Raw genomic sequence first — 15,986 nt, 5'->3', positions numbered from 1 at the left:
GGCCCCGGCATCGTCTCACAAGAGACAGCTATATTTGGGTCCTTTCAGCAAAATCTTGCTAGTGTATGCAATGGTGTCAGCATTTAGAAGCTGATTATGGGATGGATCCCTGGATACGGCAGTCTCTAGATGGTCCATCCTTTCATCACAGTGAGCAGTATTTCTTATTGACTTCTGCTTCTAATTCTTCCTTGAGTTCCTGAACTGACTTCCTTCAGTGATGCACGGTAACCTAAGAGTGTCAGCCAGATCAACCCTTTCCTCCTCCAAGTTGCTTTTGTTTAAAGTGTTTTGTCATAGCACAGAAGGGAAACTAGAAGGAAACTAGAACTATGGTATTCACAGAGAGCCATAGAGAAATGGGTGGCATACTGGACTAAGGATGTATTCACAGAGCCAAGGGGAACATTTTAAAGGTAAATGTGGGGAGGATTATACATGATATTTAAAGACTGAAGTCCTTGAGCACAAGGACTTACAGCAAGAAACACTTTAATCACAGACTGAACCTAGACAGACCTACATGACACATTTCCGGGTCCTTTTTGTTTCTGTTGGTTTTTGTGACAATGACTATCAAGCAGTCATACGTAAGAACTCTTTTTCATAACCCCCTGGCTTTCTTTACTTTTATGTTAGAGGTAATAAAGGTGACCCTATTTTTATCCTAAAAACTTTCAGGTCATGTAAAAGGATTTTGGTACTTTTTCCAGTTGTTATCAGTTGTGGGCAAACTCCTAAGTCATTTGATCTAAAGACTGTGCCATGATCCATGCAGCTAGCATCTTCCTAGTGATATAAGCAGGTGTGTGGCTCTATATTCAAGTTAGCTGTGCTGTTCTCTGACAGGAAAGCATTAGGCTCCATTTAAAAAAAAATTCCCTTGAATGAGTTGTTTTAAAGAACTCACAGGATTTATATTATTGATTTATCTTCACATATTTTAAAGATTCTGTGAACATAGTAATCGTCATATCAGTGATGTCTATTGGTAATGCCAAGTGGACTTTTTTGCCAACTGTTGCATAGCTATTTCCTCCCAACTGAGGCTGACTCTGTTCCTGGATTCCCACAGGTGGTCTATTTCACCACATCACTGCCTTACTTTGTGCTCATCATCTACCTGGTCCGGGGCCTCACACTCCATGGAGCCACCAATGGCCTGGCATACATGTTCACACCTAAGGTATGGGCTGCAGGAAAAAAAAGTCTTAAGGGTGCTGCTACCCATTTTGGTCCCTTTTGGTATGCCTGGAAATAATCATGGTACAAGGAAGAAGAGCTATAACCAAGGAGGATGGTGTAAGCTCAAGGCTGGGGCAAGGGCTGTGGATGCTTTATGAGGCTGGACCACCTCCCCTGACGAGTTACTCTGGACCCTACACACTGTAGAGCATCAATTCCCCTGTCTGTTCCTTCATACACTTTGACCTCCCCAACGACTGTTCCTTCCTTGTGCCCATTATGTTCCAAGTCTCACCCAAAGTCCTGTCTAGATGCCTCACTAAGCTGATGATCGCAGATGCCACTCCAGTCATGTCCCTTCTCTGTCTCCATGCTTCCTTAGACCCTTTCCCTACAGGTTGCAATGATCCCTTCCTTAACCTTCTCTCTCCAGGCCAGTGTTCTTCAATGGAAATAGATCATATTATTTATTTAGCAAATTTTGTGCCTGGAGACAAATATCTGTGGCAATCCTTCTGGGGAATTCTTTGGTGTGACAGCTCTCAGACCTAGGGGACCTTAAACCCTTAGCTCTTAGCTTTATGGTTTTCTAGAATTTATCTAGCAGCAGAGGCAATTTGTAGTCTTCAACTTTTCTCAGCTTTGACTATCTTTGAGACCTATTCTCCCTACTCCTACTCTTCTCTTGGAAATCTTTAGCTTCCCTGTCACTACTGCAGTGATGGCCATGGTGGTGTCATTGTCCTGTGTCCTTCTGAGTCTGCTGTCACTTCCACAATCACTTCTTCCTATTCCCCCTCCATCCCACTCTAATAATGATGATGAAAAACTGATGTTGTATGATCTTTCTGGGAAGACTGAACAAATGCTGTTCATCCTAAATATAGCACCAACATTCTGTCCAAAGCTAACTTGAACCATTCGTTTATTAAGGCTACATACAGGAGCATGGATGATTCAGAGGATGCTGTAGCACAGGAGAAACCCACCCCAGCATAGGCAGTGATGCATAACAGCTACATTCCCAAAGCATTCTACACAACTTGTCTCTTCTCTCCAGCAAAATTAATCTTGGGGAGTGGGCTTGTGAATCTGTTAAGTTTCAGGGGCCTCTTGAGACCTTGTTGGTTTTATTTACCTCCTGAATCTCAATGAACCACCCTCTAGAGGGAAATGTTTCAGTTAGTAGGAAATAGCTATACAATAGGCAAGAAAACTTTACACAAGAGAAGACTTATGAGGTCTAATGTGCAAGAGAGTAGCACAGCTAACCCAAAAATTGTGCCAAATACCTGCTTATATAGCCAGAGAAAGAGTGTGTGTTTGCATCGATCACGACAGTTATTTTGTAATTGAAGTACTGTTGCACCAATAACAGGCTGCCTCCCCTGACAGAGAATATTAATTAATTTTTATTTTATGTACATTGATGTTTTGTCTGCATGCATGTCTGTGTGAGAGTACTGGATCCCCTGGAACGGGGGTTATAGACAGTTATGTCTTGTGCAACATTTTGCAGACTGCCAGCAGTTTAAATAATGACACAGAGAATTCTAATATAGTTTAAAGTTTAGGCCTTTTGCTAGGCAGTCTCCTAACTACCATTTAAACTTAATCTATTCGAGCCTCCAACCCTTTACCTCCCACTCCACTCTGATCCATGTCTGTTCCCTTCTGTGTCTGCTTTCGAGTTTCCTGCTTCAGCTTACCTCCCAGAATCACTCTCAGAAGTTCCACACTGGTACATCCTGCCTCAGCTATTAGCCACCAGATCTTTATTACAACTACTCAGCAGCAAGACAATACAGCTCTAAGATTGCCTTTAGGCAGGCGAGGAAGGACAAACATTTAAAAAATAAAGCCTGTGATGGGCCATAAAATGACAGTACTAAGATCCTGCCAGCACTTACAGTAATCAGCAACTGAAAATACAGGGATACACCTTCACACAGTGTGAATTGAGGTTACCCCAATAGCTATGAAATGCTATGTGAGTGCTTGGAATTTAACCCAGGTCCTCTGGAAGAGTACCCAATGTTCTTAACTGATGAGCCATCTCTCCAACCCCAAGAGGCCTTCTTGGCCAGTAGAGAAAAAGTATTTTCCCTCTGACACAGATGAAAATGGCTGCTAGGATTCAGCCAGGGTTGTGATGGAAAACTGTCCATAGGAAGCTGTTTGAAACAGTCAAGGCTTAAACACTGCCTTCTGCATTAGCGAGATGCTTTGGCCGCAAGTAGTTTTGAGGCAATGCAGCTTCCTCAGAATGTCCATAGCATCTGGGCTAGCATAAGGGAAATCTGTCTGTTTTTTGGCTAATAATCTATATTAAAGAGAATGAGGCATCTGGGGAATGCCTAGTATCTTTTAAATCAGAGACTACTTTACCGGGCATTTAGTGATGTGGTTCACTACCAAGATGTTGACAGCTGTGGAAGTTGGAGAAGTTGGGAGGTAATTTCTTCCCCCTCTCTGAACCTACTTGTCCTGGGAGAGGGAGTTGTGGATTGGGGCCCAGTATTCCTCAGTCCTATCCCTCTTGGCCTTCCAGATTGAGCAGCTAGCCAACCCCAAGGCCTGGATCAATGCAGCCACACAGATCTTCTTCTCACTGGGCTTAGGGTGTGGTGGCCTGATTGCTTTTGCCAGCTACAATGAACCCTCCAACGACTGCCAGAAGCATGCCCTCATTGTGTCTGTCATCAATAGTACTACTGCCATATTTTCCAGTATTGTCACCTTCTCCATCTATGGCTTCAAGGCCACCTTCAACTATGAAAACTGCTTAAACAAGTGAGTCTAAGCTGTCCCTCAGTGCTTCGGGCCTCAAGTGGGAAGGCAAGGCTCCAAAGCTCTGAGCTGAAAGGGTGACTGGGCAGGGCTAGGTTCCCAGAAGTCAAGGGGTAGACAAAAGACACCAACCACTGTTAGGAGCTACAATGTGAGGTTCAGTTCTCCTTTCTCAATTGCCAATGGCTGCCTTAGAAACTGGGGGGCCATAAAGTTACCTGCCTTGCAGGGAATATGCAGTTTAAGGTGACCCTTGCATTGAGCAGAAAAAGGTATTCAGCAAACAGTGCCAGTGCCTTTGGTCCCATTCACCATCTCAAGTGTAACCAAGACCTCTCTAGAGGTCCGAGTCTCAGAGACTACACAGTTTACTGTCTGTGGCTTTCCTTAAACAGAAGACCATCTTTCAGATGTTAAGACGTCCAGTAGGGTGATCACTGACCATAAATAGCTATCTCTACAGTAGACTGAAATTAACAGAAGTCAGTGTGCATTCAAACAATTTGAATATGAATTTAACTTTAAGTGATTTTGAGGTTAATTGGCTACTCAGTGGCATTAGCCATATTAAATGTGATGTTACATTTCTAACACTCTATCCAATTTCATCAGACATTACTGGCCAAGATATTAAACAGCCTCATTATAGGATCAGGGTTCCTATCTTCCATCTCTGCTCAGACCTGAGACTTCTGCACAGGCATCCAGAGTTGTCTACCTCTCAAAGGGTCATTAAGCAAGAATCCCTCTCTTCAATGAGATTCTCAGAGTTATCAGGGCCTTTTAGTCGTGAAGGTAAAGATGGTCTGCTCTGCAGGGTGATTCTGCTGCTGACCAATTCTTTTGACCTTGAAGATGGCTTTCTGACAGCCAGCAACCTGGAGGAGGTGAAGAACTACCTGGCATCTACTTACCCAAACAAGTACAGTGAAGTGTTCCCACACATTAGAAACTGCAGCTTGGAATCAGAGCTGGACACGGTAAGAGGCCTGGGAAGGGTGGGGACTGCCTCTCTCCACAGTTAGTTCATAAGAACCTGCAAGAGCCTCTACGTGGTCCATGAAGATAGGAAACTGGATTGTCTTCCCTGACTCAGTGATAAGGGGGACAGGACTCCTGCTCTCCCAGCTGCTACTTGAGATCATTCTTGTTGGAAAGCTTTCCTGGAGTCTCTGAGTTTTTCTCTCCTTTCCTTCATCTTTTGAAGTTTCAAAACCTCAGAAAAGGCAGAGATGATAAGGTAACACACACACGTGCACATGCCATATTCTCAAATGCTGAAACTTTTGTCATTTAGATACACACACGCACACACACACACACACACACACACACACACACACACACAGCTGAGAGCTGCTTACATTTTGATCCACAGGCACAAGGCAGAGAAGAGAGCTAAACTGGGGTTTTAAAAGCTCAAAGCCTGCTCTCCCCATGACACACCTCCTCCAATGATGTCACACACCCCAATTCTCCACAAACAATTCCACCAACTGAGAACCAAATGTTCAAGTATGTGAGCCTGTAGGGGAGGGGGTCACATATTTGAACATTTTAAGTTAATTTTAAGTTAATTCTGTATTGCCTTTTCTCTCCTTCCCTTATGTTAGGAAATAGAATAACTGTCCCAACGGCATGTTTTGCCCAAGGGCATGGAGCCCAAGCAAAGCCCAAGCAACCATAGACTGACCCTTCCAATTTTTTCACAATGATGAGAAAAATGGCTAACACAGAAGTTTCCATAAAAATACAAGTAACAAAACATATTCGTGATGTGTTGTTTGAATGAGAACAGCCTGCATAGGCTCACATACTTGAATTCCTAGCTGTCTGTCAAATACTTGTGGATCAGGGTGTAAGCTCTCAGTTACTACTGCACCAGTACCATGCCTGCCTGCTGAAATACTCCATGCCATGATACTCATAGACTCTGACCCTCTGGAATGGTGAGCCCCAAATCAAACACTTTCTTTTATGACCTGCCTTGGTCATGGGGGAGAAAAGTAAGCAAAAGTTGGTACTAGAGAGTAGGCTATCACTGTGACAGGTCTGGCCATGCTGGAAGAATGTGGAGGAATGCAGAAGACTGTGGGGCTTTGGACTGGGAAAACTATTAAACTCTGTAAAAGGAGCTCAATCGGCCACCCTAGTAGGTAGGAGCTTGGAAGACAATAAATAGTGCTGAGATCAATGTGAACTATGAAGTCCCAGCTCAAGAATTTTCAGGGGGGGAAACAATACTATTTAGTAACTGGGCAAGAGACCATTATGCTATTTGGCCCATGATGTGGCTGGTTTTTGCCCTTGTCCTAAGAACCTGCCTGAGACTAAATTGAAGAGTTTTGCACTAATTTTGTTGTCAGAGGAGACTTCAAGACATTCTAATATTGACTCTATTGCGTGATTATTAGTGATCATTCTCATGCAGATCTTCAACAAAAATGAACAAGTGGGGCAAAAATTACAAAATGTATAGTTTTCAGAGACAGTATGGCCTTGTCGGAAGAGTGGTGTCAGAGGGAGAAGACTTTGGGGTTTCAAAAACATAGACCATTCCCAGTGTACCTATCTCTGTGTCATGTTTGCAGATCAAAATGTAAACTCTGAGCTCCTGTGGCATGCCTGCCTGCTTCTATGCTGGTCATGGACTCTAACCCACTGCAGCTGTGAGCCTCAAATTAAAATACTTTTATAAGTTGTCCTGGTCACGATGCCTTTTCATAATAATAGAAAAGTATCTAAGACATCATTTTTCAAAGTTTTTGAGCTTTATTATTGAAATTTATTTGTGCTTTATTTATTATAGGCACTTAGAGCTCTAACTTATCCCCACATGACTTATTAGTTTTTTGTTAATTCACGATTTTTCTTTGACCCATTCACCAGTCAGTGATGAATTGTTTAATCTCCTTGAGTTTGTTACTTACTAGAGATGCCAGTTTTCAGTTCTATTGCACAATGGTCAGAGGAGGTGCAGAGTTAGTTCAGTCTTTCTGGATTGGGTAAGATCTGTGTTGCAGGATGTGTCCTATTTTAGAGAAGTTCTCTGTACTGCTAAGTGGAATAGACACATTCTCTGGGGTTTGGGTAAAATATTCTGTAGAATGTTAACATCATTTGATGTATTTTAACATTTAATTCTGACATTATTGAAATCAACTATTAATGGTTTGATGTTAATCTGTCTTTAATTTTAGTATAATTTTTATGAAATTCATTCACCAGAGTTTGGTGCATACATATTTGAGATAATAATGCCTTCTTAATTGCTTCCTTAATTAGAATGAAGTGTACTTCTTTGTCTCCTGACTAGTACTAGTTTGAAGTCTATTTGTCAGACATTAAGATAGCAACACTTGCTTGTTTCTTCATCCCATTTGATTGACATGTCTCTCCCAAATCGCTCCCTGCCTCTTTTATTATTATGTTCATTTTGAGAAGAGTCTTGTAGTCAGTCGAGGCTGGTCTTGTACTGATGATCCTTTTGCCTTCATCCTTCAAGTGGTGGGAATATAGGTGTTCACTAACCTGGCCAGCTATAGTTTCTCTTAAATGTTTATACCCCATTTCCTTTTCTTCATTGCACTAAGACTCCAACAACAATGAAGGTAGAATTGATAGTGGGCTTATTTGTCTCATTTTTTTTAATTTAAATACACTCTTAGATTTTTCTAGAGAATACTCTTCAAGAAGAGGGGCTAGGAAAGGCCTGTGGTTCTGGTTGCCAAAATAAAACAAAACAAACACAATGTACCTTTATTTATCTAATCTAGGCCTAAGTGATGTTGTGGTTTTTTGTTTTTTGTTTTTTGTTTTTTGTTTTTTTTTTTTTTGGTTTTTTGGTTTTTCGAGACAGGGTTTCTCTGTGTAGCCCTGGCTGTCCTGGAACTCACTTTGTAGACCAGGCTGGCCTCGAACTCAGAAATCTGCCTGCNCTGTCCTGGAACTCACTTTGTAGACCAGGCTGGCCTCGAACTCAGAAATCTGCCTGCCTCTGCCTCCCAAGTGCTGGGATTAAAGGCATGCACCACCACGCCCGGCTTAATGTTGTGTTTTCAGATCTATGGATGATGTTTCTTATAACTTTGGAAAACTCAAACCTGTTATCTCTTAAGCATGCTTCTTATTCTTTTTTTTTTCTTTGGAACTTTGTATCTTAAAGTTTTGAATACTATTATAGAAGCCTCTTATCTTCATTATTTTGACCCACCTTTTCAGGTTAGTTGTATTGACTTTTGTTTATTTATTATAGATTTATTTTCCTGAATTTGTCTTAGATACAAGCGGATATATGTATCTTCCAAGTCACTATTTTTCTTAACAGCATCAAATCTTGTAGTTAACTCTCAATTAAATATTACAGCAATTTCACATTGGTTCATAAAATATAGGAGCTAGCTCTTTGAAGGCGGTGAGGGAAGAGGGCCCATATTTGCCATACATGTTGTAGTGAGAACAAAGGGTGTGGTTAAAATGAAGATTAAGGGTTAAGACAACAAATTCTGGAACACTAAGGTGAATAGGAGAGCTTCTGGATGGGTATGCGATAACCGAGCTAGACAATAAAAGCGCAGGGTTCTTGGTCAGAGACAGCTATAGGCTGCCCGCTCCAAAGTCCTCAGGGAACACAGGTAAAGCAGTATTATTCTTTCATATATCTTCTAGTGAAGCTAATTATAACTAAATTACAAGCACAGATGGCTTCTCATAACAAGATTCTGTCTAGACCGATGTCATAGTTAACTCTCTGCCATGGTAAAGCTACAAGTTTATATGTAGATGTGAGAACACAGCTGGGTCTAGTTAACAGCACTTGACATATCTGCAAAGTCCAAAGGTAGACAATACAAGCTTAATAATAGCAGAAAGTCAAGGTCCGTAACAAAACTAGAGCCAGAGATGAGCATACACATACATGTGGGGGCCCATGATAACCCAGAGAATTAGCTAATATCAACAGATAGTCTTTATTCACCTGCCATTTTCTTATATATATATGTGTGTGAGTGTGTATAATGTGTTCAGCAGTGCTCTTAACTGCTGAGTCATCTCTCCAGCCCAAAATACTTCTTAATAAAGGCTGCACCTTTAATTTTCATTTGCAAGAGACAATGAACTGAGAGCCACTACCTTAGACTAATCTTTAGTGATTCTGAGTGTCCAGCATCTTAGGACCTGGGTAAATTCTGAGTATAAAAGATAGACCCACCCCCAAAAAACTCTGTAGCAATAGTAGTAAGAATAGATTTTATTACTTTAAAGTTGTATGCATCCTCATAATCAACACCATTGGTATGCGATTGGGCTGACCTAAATTCTTATACCAGTCAATCAGGTTACCATAACAAAATGTCAGAGATTGGGTGGCTAAACCAACCGATATTTCTTTCTCATAATTCTAGAGACTGGTTTCTGGTGAAAGTTTGTTTCTAGGATCAGTGATATTACTTTGTTATCTTACTGGACTGGAATTCCACCCTTGAAGACTTTCCTAACTTTAGTGATTCCCCCTAAAGGTCTACTCTGAATGTAGTCGCTTTGAGGGTAGAAGTTTCAACATTACAAATCTAGTTCATAACACCTCTCAGTCTGAGAAACATATCCATTTGAAGAGAGGAATGTGCTAGGTGTTTGCATTCTTACTCATGGCGATTCACCTTTTTGCAGCTTTGTAAGCTTCTAGTGAATTTGTGGCTTATGGTTAGTCTAAACCCACCCACTCAGGACCCTTCACTGGTGTCAAAAAACATTTGACTTTAGGCAGAAGTAACAGGCTCAGCTTCCACAGCAGGTTACAAACAGGAATGTGGCCACCAAGGAACCCTACCAGGTCACACCCACCACACAGGGCCCATCACACTTTCTCAGTTCTGGCACTGGAAACAAAGACTCAAATACAATTTTGTAATATTTTATCTAAAATGTAAGAGGGATAGGAAGGGGGAATGCAGGGTTCATCACGTGTGTGTGTGTGTGTGTGTGTGTGTGTGTTGGCTAGCTTTTTTGAGCCAGTATAGTTGATTCTCAGGACCTTGGAGCTGGCCACACAATGAACCTGTTTCCTTTACTTCAGCCCAGGTCCTGACACTGAACACATTTGTTAAAAAGACTATCAAGGTAATAACTACTATCATTTTACCACTCTCAGGCTGTCCAGGGCACAGGCCTGGCCTTCATCGTCTACACTGAGGCCATTAAAAACATGGAAGTTTCCCAGCTCTGGTCAGTGCTCTACTTCTTCATGTTGCTAACACTAGGTATGGGAAGCATGGTGGGGACAGGAACGGCCATCCTCACCCCTCTGACTGACAGCAAGGTCATCTCCAGCTACCTGCCCAAGGAGGCCATTTCAGGTCAGGACACACTGCTGAGGAGGGAGGGTATGGGTGGGCAGGGAAATGTAATGCAATCGGCAGAATGGTTTCCTCAAGAACCTTGTGCTTCTAAGCCAACTCCAGAAGCAGGCTCTAGGAGTCTAACTGTGTTCCTGTACTGTGCCCTACTCAGCCCTGGAGATGGACTAGAAACATACCCCATCGCAGGGAAGTGAGGTGGTCAGTCAGCCCACCCTTGGGCAAAGGCTAACTCCCCAGCCTGCACTCAGGTCTCCAGACTTTGAGAGCTTCCATCTGTTTTTGTTTTAATTGAAGGATAACAGTCATCAACTGTCCATTTCCTAAGGTGAGTGTATGTCCTGTTCCCAGGCCAGGAGCTCCTTCCACAAACTGTCCATTTCCTAAGGTGATGTCCTGTTCCCAGGCCAGGCGCTCCTTCCACATACTCTCCAGGCAACAAGCCCCCGATCAGATCACCCTTTTCTGACTGCTAATGCTACTTGTGTTTGCCTCTGCTCTTGAAAGGTCATTTACAAAGATATTGTAGGCCTGCTGTCAACACTCAAAACCTGTCAGTGAGCTAGCTGCACTGTGCAATTGTCAACCCCTGATCCTGTCTGATAAATCATTCATTGTGAGAGCACATACCACTTCCTCATGCATTTTGACTGTGAGGTTATTAGTAAAGCCTTTCTCATGATGGCTACCATTAACTTCACTCTCATGCACCCAACCAGGGTCATGAGAATTCTGTGGCCAGACACCTCTGCCTCTGATGATTCTGTAACTCCATATCCAAGATGGGTAAAACAAGATAGGTAAAACAAGATGGGTAAAACAAGATGGGTAAAACAAGATGGGTAATCCAATCTTTGTGTTCTGACTACTCAAAGAAAGCTACACTCTCTTTACTCAGACCTTCCTAGCACTTGGCATCCTTCCCGGGACGGGGTCTCTGCAGCCCAGTTGTATATACTGTCCCCAGTTCCTTTTTCCATGAGCTGACATCCCCTACAGAGCAGCTCCTATAGCTCATGTCGGTGAACCTACCCTTTAAAGTACACCTAGGGACCTGTAGCTCCTGCTGGCAAATAATGTGAGATGAGAGTAGGGAGACTCAGAGAGATGAGCAGTGATCTTGTCTTCCAGGTTTGGTATGCCTCATCAACTGTACCATTGGCATGGTGTTCACCATGGAGGCTGGGAACTACTGGTTTGACCTATTCAATGACTATACAGCCACGCTGTCTCTGCTGCTCATTGTGCTGGTAGAGATCATAGCTGTGTGCTATGTGTATGGGCTGAAGAGGTAAGACCTCAGACCCTGCCTTCTACATGGGGTAGCTAAGCTGCAGGGCCACACTTATAAGAAAACCATCCTTCCTCAATAGGCATGTCCCTTTTAGATGCCTCTTTGCCTTCAGATCTCATTCATCTCTTGCTTCCTCAGCTGGCCTGCATCCAACAGCCTTTTTCTATTTCCTGTTTTACACTTTTTATCATGGCATGCTTTCTGATCAGGGACTCAACCTCCAGGTTTAGATACTTTGATCACTGGGGATTTTCAAGAACCCTGTCCAACACTGGGATGTTTTTAGTCTTCCAAGTGATGACGTATGCATCGGAGCCAAAAATGTCACATAGAGTTTTCAAACTGGTAGCCAATGAAATGAAGATTACAGGAACTCCTTCATTAGGGGTCTGGCTAAAGTCTGGGAGAAAGTGTAATAATTGATATTTCTAGCACTTTCCTTGGTATTCCGGGGACCACATGCTGAGAACCACTAGTCTAGGATCTTGTTCTTTTAGTCATCCTGTGAGGAGGGGAAGAGAGAGCCCTTCACAACCTCCTCTCTACTGCTCCACTCTACTTGCTCTTCCAAACACAAAGTGCCTGTTCTGAGGCCATCTCAAGGAGGAGCAGAGAATACTTGGACTCATCATCACTAATGGACAGAGTGGGTGGGTGGGCAGAGTGGCAATGTCACCATAGCCCTGTGGACTGAGGGGACTGGCATCCTCCTCCACCATGCACCCTGGCTCCATCTTCTCTAGGAATTACCCTCAGGTCCACATCAGGAACCTTCCTCTGAAGGCCAACAGTGGGGAGATGCCATGATCCCTTCCTTCTTGGTCATTCTCCTCTTAGGCAGCCTCAGCCCTTTTCTCTTTTCCTCAACACCTCCCCCAGGAAAGGAAGGAATCAGACAGGTTCAGGGTCACACTCAAAGATCACTGGTAACCAGAATAGCATCTTCCTAAGTGCAGAGAGTATGGATCTGGAGCCCCTCCCTCCAGGCTTTCTCCCTGTGGTCCAAACAGATTTGAAAGTGACCTTCGGGCCATGACTGGCTGCACCCTCAACTGGTACTGGAAGATCATGTGGGCGTTTGTGAGTCCACTGCTCATCGTCGGCCTCTTTATCTTCTACTTGAGTGACTACATCCTCACGGGAACGCTGCAGTACCAAGCCTGGGATGCTACTCAGGTATGTGATGTCCCTGCAGGGCTGAGGAACAGAGCAGAGCCAACAGTGTCACTCCAGAACACAGCCCTTCAGTTTCTGACACAGGAACCATTGCTGTGCTGTGTGTGTGGTGGTGGTGGTGTTAACAGGTGACAGATAGCATGGGAGCTTCATCAACATGTTACAGATGCTCAATCTACAGCAGACTGGTCTCTTGAGTTTTCAACCACGATGTGTAAAGACCATAAAAGTTACCTCCACAGCATCCCAGTGGAACTTCCCCTAGACAATGAGGACATCCCTGAATGAGTAATGGTTCTTCCTTTGTAAGAGCTTCACCTAAGAGCTTTACATGTGGAAATAGTGCTCTCTATGGGTAAAAGAGAAAAGGTGGGAGTGCTTTTGTGCATGCTTGCTGTAAAATTAATGTAGGGTGGGTAAGGTGTGTGTGTGGCTGACCTACAGGTCCATTCCTTCCCATGTTACTTTTATTATTTCACTGACCAAAATCCTGACATAATAAATGCAGAGAGAAAATCTTGGGTCATAGTTTCAGAAAGTTCAATCCATGATATCTTGGCCTTATTCGTTGGGCAGAGTGTCATGCCAACAAGAGTGTGAAGCAGCCTTTTTCTTCACTTCCTGATAGAAAACAGGGGAAGCCTCCAGACACCAGATAACCCAAGAATCAGTCCCCAATAACATGTTTCTCCAGATAGAGCTTACTTCCTATCATTTCCAGAACCTAAGTGGAAGCTAGCAGCTGGAGAAAAAGCACCTGAGTCTGGAGGGAAGTGTTTCATATTCAAACCTAAACACCGACTCCTACCATTTCTCTTCCTTGTCTGGAACAGAGGCTGGAGTTGCCTCAGCTAGTGAAGGCTTCTCCTGTCTTTTTTTTTTGCAGGGCCACGTGGTGATTAAGGATTATCCTACATACGCACTAGCTGTCATTGGGCTTCTGGTAGCCTCCTCCACCATGTGCATCCCTCTGGTAGCCCTGGGGACTTTTGTCACACGCCACTTCAAGAGCAGAGAACAGTTTCCTGCAGCCTGAGAACTGGAAATCCCACAGACTTCCTGTCAGTCATTCACTGTTTCACAGCCACTCCCTATATATATCCAGCAGTGGGAGTTCTACAGCTGCTTTTTAAAGCCACAAGTATTTTCTGCTTCCTGAATCTGCAAGGAAAATTGAATTCTCTGTATTAAATTGTAGGCTGACAGAAACCTAACTCTGACCGTTAGGCTTTGACCCTTTTGTTTTTGTTTTCAAGACAGGGTTTCTCTGTGTAGCCCTGGCTGTCCTGGAACTCACTCTGTAGATCAGACTGACGCTGAACTCAGATCTACATGCATCCCAAGTGCTGGGAATAAAGGTGTGCACCACCACTTCCCAACAGCTTTTATTCCTCCTCTTCCATGACATATTACTTTTGTTGTTAGGATTTATACCATTTGTATTATACAGATCAAAAATTATATCTATTATGAGCATTTTGATCTTTAGCTCTCATTCTTTACACACCACTATTACAGTCATGATATGCTAGACCACAAATTTACCTCTAACATTGCTTTTTTTGGTTGAGGTAGAGTCTTGTATATATGGACCTCCGGTTGGTCTGGACCTATGCATCCCAGGTTAGGCTAGAACCTGTGGTCCTCTAGCCATGGCCTCCCCAAACTAGCACAACAGGTCATGTGCCACCAGGCCAGGTATATACGTTTTAGAACAGTAATTATCCTTTTATTTTTGTTTAAGCCATTCCTTTGCAGAGGGGGTGGGTAAATGGGGAGGGAGCAGACGATGCCAGCCTGGGTTCAAACACTCTCTTACTTCACCCATCCAGTATTTCTTGAAGGGTATTTTTTAATGATTAATTTTCTCTGCTTTTTCTTATCTAGCGAAGTGTTTTGCTTCATCATTGAAATGAAACTTTACAGCATATTGTATTCTTGACTGGCAGGTTTCTTTCTTTTGGCAGTCTGAATGTACAGATAAATCCATTTTTTACAGTCTAATGGATATTCCTTTATATGTGACTAGACTCTTGCTCATAGAGAAGGGGGAAATGAGCTGTAGACCAAACAATACAAAATAGAGATGTGGGGGGGAAACCTGGAGTGCTATATGCAACACAAAACTGTTAGGATTTTTTTTTTAACTAAATCTGATTTTACTGTTAACAAAAACTGTGTGGGATGACGCATTAATGCCCTGGTGTACTACACATTTATTACGTAACCTCTTCTAACTATGTTGTGAACCTCAAATACAATACATCTTAAGACTGGGACTTTGCAATCTGGTTCTTGCTGACAAGATACCCACATGTTACAGAATGGTAGCTGTTAGATCAGTTTAAGTTTTTAGGTATATAAGGTGATATGTGAAGATGCCAGGAGCAAATTCAACCTTACAGTTACCTGTCATACCGGGATCTAGCTGGGATTCTTTGAGCACATACACATATTGATTGAGAATCAGAGTTTTGATTTTCAACTCACACTGCCCTAGACTTGTCCAAAATGAGCTCTACAGAAAAATTGTGTCATTTCTGAGCAAAGGCTTCTCTCTGTCAGGAAAACTGAGAATGTCCCAAGAGAAGTTAGCTTCACTGTTGTGAGAACCAAAGTATAGCTAGGGAGCAGAGCTGCAGCCAACTCTGCAGGGTACACAGGAAGGAGGAGAAATCTTATAAATTAAAAACAAAAAACAGTCATTGAGAATTTAAGGGTCACTTGACATCACATAGCAGGCTGACCTCTCGGTCTATTACCCAAAATTGATCATGGATAGAATGAGACCTGAAAGTGACAACTGTCAAAACTTGTCCTTGGAAGTGAGCACAGAAGAAAATACATACCATTTTCCCATTCATCGGTTGCAATCTGTAGCAATTACTCACCCATACTTCCTTATCACCCTGCAACCTATATCTCTTTGAAACAAATTATAATTTGAAAGCACAGATACTTTTATGGATATTAAACATCACTAAATGTTATATATTACTAAATGTTGTCTTAGCCTTATCTATAAAAAAAAAGCTATAAAAAGTGTCTAAGATAATTACTAGAAAACAGTTTAGAAGCTATTTACCTTGTTTACTTATAGTGACTAGTATTTCTATAATGATCAAACACTGCTTTAAGATTAAAAAAAAAACATGATAAAAACAGAGAAACAGTACCAACAGCGG

General features: G+C 42.6%; 1 protein-coding gene across 1 annotated transcript in view; it reads left to right on the top strand.

Annotated features, from left to right (window-relative positions):
- LOC110301303 (sodium- and chloride-dependent transporter XTRP3B) overlaps nucleotides 1-15,077 on the top strand; it is a 33,174-nt gene extending 18,097 nt beyond the window's left edge. The window contains exons 5-11 of the mRNA XM_021171714.2: nucleotides 1,076-1,186; nucleotides 3,737-3,978; nucleotides 4,793-4,955; nucleotides 10,127-10,331; nucleotides 11,463-11,622; nucleotides 12,636-12,801; nucleotides 13,688-15,077. Of these exons, the coding sequence (XP_021027373.1) occupies nucleotides 1,076-1,186; nucleotides 3,737-3,978; nucleotides 4,793-4,955; nucleotides 10,127-10,331; nucleotides 11,463-11,622; nucleotides 12,636-12,801; nucleotides 13,688-13,837 (1,197 nt within the window). The 3' untranslated portion in view covers nucleotides 13,838-15,077. The remainder of the gene's footprint in view (nucleotides 1-1,075; nucleotides 1,187-3,736; nucleotides 3,979-4,792; nucleotides 4,956-10,126; nucleotides 10,332-11,462; nucleotides 11,623-12,635; nucleotides 12,802-13,687) is intronic.
- Nucleotides 15,078-15,986: the final 909 nt, after the last annotated feature.

The sequence above is a fragment of the Mus caroli genome, chromosome 9 (genome assembly GCF_900094665.2).
Source record: "Mus caroli chromosome 9, CAROLI_EIJ_v1.1, whole genome shotgun sequence".
Lineage (NCBI taxonomy): Eukaryota > Metazoa > Chordata > Mammalia > Rodentia > Muridae > Mus > Mus caroli.
The sequence above is the reverse complement of the archived record's forward strand: the minus strand, read 5'-3'. Positions and strand labels throughout refer to the sequence as shown.